The following is an 8,987-nucleotide window of genomic DNA, read 5'->3' as shown; positions in this document are numbered from 1 at the left end:
GTGAGTAACAACTCTAAAATTATAAATGGAAAGTGGAGTCTAGTGATATATCATTTGAAAGGGCACAAAATTGTCTTTCCAGTGATACCTAATTTGTTGTATTCCACTCAAACATGTAGGTAATATGAAGAAAAACAACTACAACCCAGTACTTTGAAATGTGTAATTGACTTAGTAGAACCTACTTCAAGTGCTGAATATGTGACCCATTTGCTTCCACACAATAATACATATTCTGTTCAGATCTATTCCTAACATTCTGTAGCATATCAGGTGTTATACTTCTGCACTCTGCTGTAATTCGTTGGCGAAGATCTTCTATGGACTCGGGCTGCGTAACAAAACATTTATTTTTCGAATGTCCCCAAAGGAAACAGTCTGAAGGCGATAAATCAGGTGACCTGGCAGGCCATTCGATGGGGCTTCTCCTTCCAATCCACCGTCCAGGAAACCGGTCATCTAAAAACTCTTACCGGAGCAACATAGTGAGGAGGTGCTTCATCTTGCTGGAAATGAAGCCGATCATCATTATGATTTTGGTCATTTTCAATTATTTCTGTTATGAGAGGATCAATTGTATCTTCAAGCATGTTCAGGTAGACCTCACCAGTTAAATTCCCAGGAATAAAAAGTGGCCCTACGATATGACTACCTAATATGCCACACCAGACATTGATTTTTTGAGGGTACTGGGTATGGACCTCTCGGTATAAGTGTGGGTTACTGTCATCCCACTAACGGCAATCATGCCTATTCACAGCTCCATTCATCGGAAAAGCACGTGTTGAAAGATAGGTGCGGATCATCAATTAGTAGCTGGCTCAGTTGTTTACAAAATTGCAGCCTTCTATCAGGATCATCTTCAATGAGTTCCTGTACTAATTTAATTTTGTACGGATGAAATTTGTAGGCTTTTGATATCCGTATTATGGACGAACGGGAGACACCTGAGGCTGCAGCAAGCTGACGGGTACTTTGAGTATGATCCAATTCATCATGTCCCAAAACAGCGACTTCCACTGCTTCATTTCTGATCGGTTTCCGTGGCTGGTGTTGCACATTACAGACAGATCCCGTATCGACAAACTTTTGGACTAACTGATGATATATCACTCGACCCCACTTTCCATTTTAAATTTTAGGGTTGTTACTCACCCTCGCTGAAGGGTTGAAGGCACAGATAGAAAAATACATCTAAAATGTGTCCCCCTCAAAAGCAAAATTGACCTGTCCGAGCATTTTTGCTTTTCGTTGGACCACTCGATATATTATGAAATCGAGAAAGATCAATGCAGGCAAGTTACTGAAAAATAATTCCATGAAAATCAAAAGATGAGTACTATTCTGATCATTCCCATAGTGATTTCAATTTGAAAGCCACCGATAGACAGTTGTTTCAGCCTATTGGGGTAGGCATCGTTAGTACCAGGCAGGCGGTCCTCGATTGAAGACAAAATGTGAGTATCCAAGAAGTACTTGATAAAAATAACTTCGTGAAGGCAAGCGAGACATAAGTGGAACCACGTTTTGGTGGCTCTTGGATTGAAGTCAATATGGGAATAATCAGAATAGTACTTATCTATTCTTTTTTTCATTTTCAAGGAATTATTTTCCAGCAGCTTGACTGCATTACCCTTCCATGATTCAGGAATTTGAAATTTACGACTTTATCGTCTACATATTCTATATAGAAAACTACATTGTAGATTTACAAAACCATAGATATATCCAAATATTTCAAACTACTAGCCTCTTCAAACTGATAATCAGATTTGAATAGAACTGGCCGATACTTGATGAAAATCCATATTAAAAAAAAACTAATCAATACAGTTCATTGTATGATTTTCACTATAAGGGTTTTACAAAAACGCTTGAAGAAGCGTGTCGCGGTTTTTGTAAAACCCTTATAGTAAAAATCATAGAATAAACTGTATTGACTAGTTTTTTTTTGACAATCAGATGATTACCGTGCAATTTCAGTATTTTATCTTGGGAGCTCCCGATAGTATATACCTATCTACAAAGGTGATAATTCACAATAGATATGAATGAGAATAGATTTTCATATTCATTATCAACTGAACAACTCCTTTTATTTTGGGTCGCTTCAATTTTCGGCCTAGCGGGAGCATGGATAAAGATCAAATTGAAGTTATGGAAAAAACTTTTCCATAACTTTATGAAATTTATTGTTCAAGCAAGTATTCAAGTGAATTCATTATTTTTCATGAGAATGAAATTGTAATCAAATAAATTAATTTAAAAATATTATATGCTAAAAAAATTGCGTGAATTTTAATCTACCAAAAGAATAGATTATACGTTCACTAACCCTTGAGACAGACCAAATATATGCAGGAGACTGCTCACTTTCACTTTCCGATTCATCACTGTTAGACATTTCATTTTTCATTATTTAAAAAAAAATTATTTAGTATAACACAGGTTATGGATACTGTAGCAAACACAACTGTTTACACTATAGGTATCCGAGCTCAGTATGGCGAGAGAGATAGCGTAATGTCGAACCAGTGTGAATAGAATCGCACAGTCGCTTGCGTATGACATGACATGCGTCGCCACTGTCATCAATCAGTTCTACGTAGGATATGGTGATTTACGGCTTTCTTCATAATTTTTGATATTGCCGATAGCAAAGCAACTGGTCTATAGTTATTTGGAAGAGTTTTCTTGTCCTTTATGGGAATAGGCTGAACGCGAGCAATCTTCCAACAAGAAGGAAATACCCCTTTCTTGTAAGACAGGTTGAAAATTCTGCAAAATACTGGTGCGAGTTCTTTTGCGCACTTTTCGAATACAATGACGGGCACTTTATCACTTCATCAAATATTGTTATTTTACTTCATGTGCTTCTTAATTTTTGTGAACATCTCTAGCGACAATTTCTCTCTAAAGATGACAGTAAGTTACTGTCCTATAAAATTTCATTTTCTCTTTCATGATAAGTCACCACTTCCAAACAAACATGATACGTCACCTGTGCATATCGCTGAAAACCAGAGCCCAAATATAACGCATTCATGACTCAACACTAGACATAGGTTTCATCAATGGTGCTAGTTCAGTTCTTCAAGGACTCATCTGTCCTTGAAGGACAAGTTTGACTAAGTGAGTCTTACGAAGACGCCATCTATGGGATAGACAGAAAACTCAATTTTCTAATATCAAAAATGAACGAGGCTTCAAAATGGGGTCAGTTGCATCTGTAATTTATAAAAATAACAGTGGAAACCGTATCATGAATGAAGCATTTTACTCGGAGAACTTGAGGCTAAAATCAATTACATACGTTGAGTAATTTCTCAAAGGGTTTTGAAAGAGCCATAGGTTAATTTTTCAGTTAATATAATTTTAATCGTCATTTAAAATTTCATGAGCTCATGAATGGGCAAACAATTCATGATGACAGCTTTCTATTCAACAATTGCTTTCCCAACCAGTTTTATTTTTATTTATGGTGTTCATCATTCGACTAGTCACCATTTGCCTGAATTGCAATTTTTAAAGATATCTGTTTAAAAATATTTGTTTAAAATCTGTTTTTTCGTTAACCAGTTGTCGCACCACTACGAACGACATCTCTCAGCAGTTGAAACTTGTGCGAACTAAGAATTAACGTGGTCTTACCTTTTAACGTGTGATTCCTAACATGGGTTGGACGATAGCAAGTGAAAATGGATCATTCAGCCTGGGGCTTGAAACGTCGAGTCGACCAACACGGCGATCGATTCGAGTGAGTGATCAAAGCATCAACGTATAACCGACCGGCTACCGATAATAGTACAAATCAGATTTTTCATGGTGATATAATCACAACAGTTGATGAATTTATAATCTTCTCAAATATATTATTGATAAAAATTAAGGAATGTATTTTTTTCATCTAGAGGAGAAAATCCTCATACAATTTCTACAATAATTTCCACTGATTATGATGTATTCATTCCATGAATGAGAAAATACTACGTTATTATGGGGTTAGTAAAAAGCAAATCCCTAAATGTTGTTGTTGATTGGAGCAGTTGCTTTCTGAATAATTGTACTGCTCCAGTTTCTGGTAATTTGAATCAAGCAAATACGAAACTGAGACCATACTTTCATAGTTCTGGTAAGTAATTGAAAAGAAGGGATATGTTCAAATCTACTATTCAATATTTCTGGTTGTGATTGAAGGTCTCATAGAATAGGAGTGTAAACAAAAAAGAATTTCATCAGTGGTCACATATAAAATATTTTATTGAAAACAATTATGAAAATATCTTCTTCTATCTAATAATAAATAACATATGAAATATTGAAATGATTAATGTAGGTAACAGTCGTCTCCATTTTGAAATGATCTCAATCAAAATAAATTTGAAAAGATAAACATTATAATATATTACCTTTGTTCATGATTCATATCTAACGAATGAATTCAACTGCGAACAAGTGCGTAAATTTGAATATGACCCCATAAAATAAAAGGATACAGAATCCTGGAAATGTAATTGTCATTATAATATTGAATACAGATTATTGAATTTTAATTTTTTTGATAAAACTTTTTATCTGGAATCAGATTTCAGCCGGAATCAAAATAGATTCAAGTTAAATAGTTACTAATACTCCTAGTTCACCCCATTTAGAATTTCAATACTTTCACAACAACGTACAAATTAAATCAGAATTATGAATAACTGGAATTATTTCTACAAATTCGCCGCGGGATTTTCATTACACCGCAAAATGTAGATAAATAAGAGAAATCATAATTCTTGAAGTTGACGCCACCATGAATACCTAAGTTGATATGGTGGAAATGATACCAAACTCCCATTTTTAACACTTTGGTGTTTTCCTTCAGTCGAAGTATGGATCGAAGTGCTGGTAGTATTGACGATGAAGGTGGTTAGAGAACTCTGAAACATGAGAGATAAATTATTAATAGAAAGTTTTCAAAGCAATAAATTATGAAATGATTTCATGACGAATTTTTAAAAGATACAAGTACATAAGAGAATAAGAGGATCATTGTAACATTATCTTCAATTTTATCAAGTTGAGGATAAATATGGCGAACAGAGATATTGTGTTATCCACAGAGATGATATTTTCGAACAATGTCATAATTATGGAAGTTGTTAGGCTTCTGCGGTCGTAATGCTGAATTTTTTTCAAAATAATACTTTTCAGAACACTAATATCACAATATTATGGTGAACAGAGAGAATACAGTTGAAGTATAATCCGTTCTGTTTTAGTCATTTACGAATTAGGCTCAAATAATCGTTTTAGTAGTAGTAGAATACAAACGCACGACTAACAGAGGGTCATGGTCCTAAGTTAACCTGTATATTCTATAGCTGAGGAAGAGGTGCTTTGTGTGTACTCAACAGAAATAATATAACAGTTGGAAAATGATAAACTCAATCCTCTCAACGCCAAGAAAGAAAAAGCTGGTAGCGAGTGGGTGAATGGATTCTTAAAACTAGACCCACAGAAACCAGAAAACACTTTTGCTACTAGAGCATATGGATTCAACGAAGTAGCTGTGGAAGAAATTTCCAATTCCCATGGCAAAGTATTCGATGAGCACGAACTGAATCTTGATCGTACTTACAATTGTGATGAAACACGTGTTTGTGTTTTGTTGCGTTACTCCAAGAGTTTATAAAACTTGTGATTTTCAGTGTAGCATCTGAAGAGAAAAATATACTGCTCTTACTTGATGGGCACATCACTCACCCTTAAAAATCTGCTCTGATCAGTGGAGCCAAAAAGCATGGTGTAATCTTGTGTTTCTCCGCACGCGACACATCGTTTGCAAGTAGCGGGTGTTGCTTCCATGCGACCATTAGGTATATATTATGAACAAGCCATTACACCCTGGGCTAGTCTTTATTATCCGCCTGGTCACTGAAATCTTTGGAGATGCATTTGTTCAGGCAGCCACGATGTCTACGGCCATGAACGGATTTCGCAAGTATGAGATTTAGCTGAATAATCCAAACGAATTCTAGATCTAGATCGAGATTTAGTTAAATGATCCTTTGGAAGGGTGTTCCCACTAGTATATATAGAATAAAGACACACTAGTCAATCAGGAACCAGTGTTATCACCAAATCAAATAGAGTAACAGTCAGAAAAATCACTATCAGAACAGTATCGAGCCGACCAGCCAAAACAGCTATCAAAACTAGACAAAAACTATATCAGGCAGAATCCACAAGCAATTCAACAAACTCTAATCAAAATTAGTGAGCAACCATCTCAAGCCCCTTCATGCGACAAAAGTGACAGTAGCTCCACGTTGTCTTCTCCAGGATAACTATTTCCGCTTCCAGTTACCAAAAAAACATCACGAGTAACTGAAAAACGTGAATCAACAGTTATTGTCACACCTTCTGGGCGCTGCCCAGATAAAAAAAAGTGATGAGCAGAAAATGGAAACAAAAAATAGAAAAGATGAATTGAAAAAGCAGAAAAAATTTGGTGAAGTGAAAAAATCACGTAATAAGAGCAAAACACCAAACCATCGAGGGTCTCATTATCTGAAAATTTTAACGTAGGAAACAATGATACGCCATGTATATTATAGGGAGTTTTATTCCACTTCCATTGAAGAGTAGATATCGTGTTTAAATTGAGGACAATTGAGGGCACATAATAACTGAACAGGAATCGACGATGATGATGACGAGGCCATTCACGTTTGCCAGTTCAAAAGAATCAACATTTTTTTCTTCAATATGTATCATATCATCTTACCCCCGGAGGAGTATCCGAGTTTACTAGAACCATGGGGCAAAACACCTTTTTTATTTTGATGTTTTTTTCTGAAAAAGATAACTAAACGTTCCTAATGTCACCAAATATTGAAAATGTATTGAATATAAGCTAATTTTGAAATAATTACAACTCTGTTACTTCATGTTACTATATGTTTTTATTGAACTTCAAACCCTTAGTATCCCACCATCTTTTCTAGAAGGTAGATGAAATCGCAAAACGTGTTCGATATACAATAGCTTTCTCGAGGTGATAAATTATTAAATTAGTCCTAATTCACAACAATTCGATTCTGTTACGTTAAAACCAACAACCTACGGTTCAATCGGATTTCTGATTATGGGTTAAATTCAACAACCTGAAACGACTGGCTTTAATTCTCAATCTACTCCCAAATTCGATGAAATAGTTGTTAATCAGAACTAAATGATTATTCCTATTCAAGGAAGTTTCTGTATAGCAGAAGTTATGTAAAAAATTTTAACAAAAATCTCACGGTGAATAAAATTGTATTTCTTTTTAAATCAACATCGTCTACTGTCGAATTAATCATCTACATAACATACATTGACCACCTCACTATCGAGATTGCAAGATTTTCCAGTAATGAGGTTGAAATTTCAATTGAAAACTATTTATATCCAAACTTCATTGATATTCTACAATTTCGATATTACTGTGATTTGCACAAAGCGACTTTATTATGGAGAGCTATTCTCACGTAGAAAGCAATTTCAATGCTCGCTTTGAATTCCCCAAGGAAGTTGACGAAAGTGGATTGAAATATATATTCATTTCCAAAATGTCTCGATTGCATTCAGTTCAGTACAATTCAATCTGGATAAATCAATATGTTGTTGAATGTTACCTAATACATCTCCTTAGAATGCGTGTGATTGATGACTTGTTTACTTTATGGTGATTCATGATCTCTTGAATGAAATGAATAAAAACACTTTTGTCTAAATACCACTAGTAGATTTCTCATTCAATTGTGGTTTATTATCATTTGAATACTTGAAGTTGAATAGTATTAAAATTATTTTGCAACTATTTCTGGAGCATCAAATTCACGAGGTTACTCTCTTGAGGCTTCGGAAGCAATCCTTTTATTGTTGTGATGCACCTATTGAAACCTTTGGTGTAGTAATGAATATTACTGGGGTTTTTTCCCAACAGAAAACCGTTATTTCTAACACCTCAACACGTGTTTCAATCACCAAGAGGAAGATCACAATTATCTTCCTCTTGGTGATTGAGGAAGATCAGTGTGATCAGTGTGATCTTCCTCTTGAAGATCATAACTTGGTGATCGAAACACGTGTCGAGGTGTTAAAAGTAACAGTTTTATGTTGGGAAAAAACTCCAGTAGTATTCATTCAATCCTTTTGTTGACAAAAAAGTTGAATAATCACTACTCTCCTTGGTTACCAACTACTAATTGTCACACAAAACAAAAAAGTTGAATAATCACTACTCTCCTTGGTTACCAACTACTAATTGTCACACGTTCTAATTTCAAAGTTTCATATTTCTAAAACTAGTTAACTTACAATTTCGATATTCATTTCTAAAATTAGCTTAATTTTTTCTTTTATACGTTTACTAATTTTGTATAACCTCACTAATGTCTGAACACCTTAATTTTACCCAAGCATCATTTGATGTTCGTAACTGAGGAAGCTGGTACAACTATTCTTTTCAAGCATTTCATTATTTCTAATTGATTATAACAATTCTATTATGTTTTTTCCAATCTTCTGCAACAGATGCAATATTATTTCTGATTGATAATGTTGTGCAAATTCTGTCATAGTTTGATACACAATTTTTGAATTTTTGACATTTCCATAGCTTTGGAACATGTTACCGTGTTTCCGCTTAGAGAACTGCACTTCTGTTCATGTACAGGGTGATCAAACCTTGTTCCTTCTAAACATTTTCCTGAGATATTGAAAATATTTTCCTGTTATTGATTTATATATATATATATATATATATATATATATATATATATATATATATATATATATATATGATTTATATATATATATATATATATATATATATATATATATATATATATTACTCCCCATCCTCAATACCTTCCTTTCAGTATTGAAGTGAGGAATCGAAAAGGTCAATTTTATAGTCAAGGAGACACATTCAAGGAATACTTATAGCCGCCGGA

General features: G+C 34.3%; 1 protein-coding gene across 2 annotated transcripts in view; it reads right to left on the bottom strand.

Annotated features, from left to right (window-relative positions):
* Positions 1-4,242: 4,242 nt before the first annotated feature.
* LOC111504859 (uncharacterized) overlaps positions 4,243-8,987 on the bottom strand; it is a 100,166-nt gene continuing 95,421 nt past the window's right edge. For both annotated transcript variants that reach the window (XM_074172941.1, XM_074172942.1), the window contains exon 7: positions 4,243-4,925. Coding sequence is in view for 1 of the 2 variants with exons in the window: in XM_074172942.1 (XP_074029043.1) it covers positions 4,867-4,925 (59 nt within the window). In the remaining variant the exon portion in view is untranslated. The remainder of the gene's footprint in view (positions 4,926-8,987) is intronic.

Source organism: Leptinotarsa decemlineata, unplaced genomic scaffold (assembly GCF_025532065.1).
Source record: "Leptinotarsa decemlineata unplaced genomic scaffold, Ldec_3_MD MMD2_tig00000199_RagTag_RagTag, whole genome shotgun sequence".
In the NCBI taxonomy this organism is placed as follows: domain Eukaryota; kingdom Metazoa; phylum Arthropoda; class Insecta; order Coleoptera; family Chrysomelidae; genus Leptinotarsa; species Leptinotarsa decemlineata.
The sequence above is the reverse complement of the archived record's forward strand: the minus strand, read 5'-3'. Positions and strand labels throughout refer to the sequence as shown.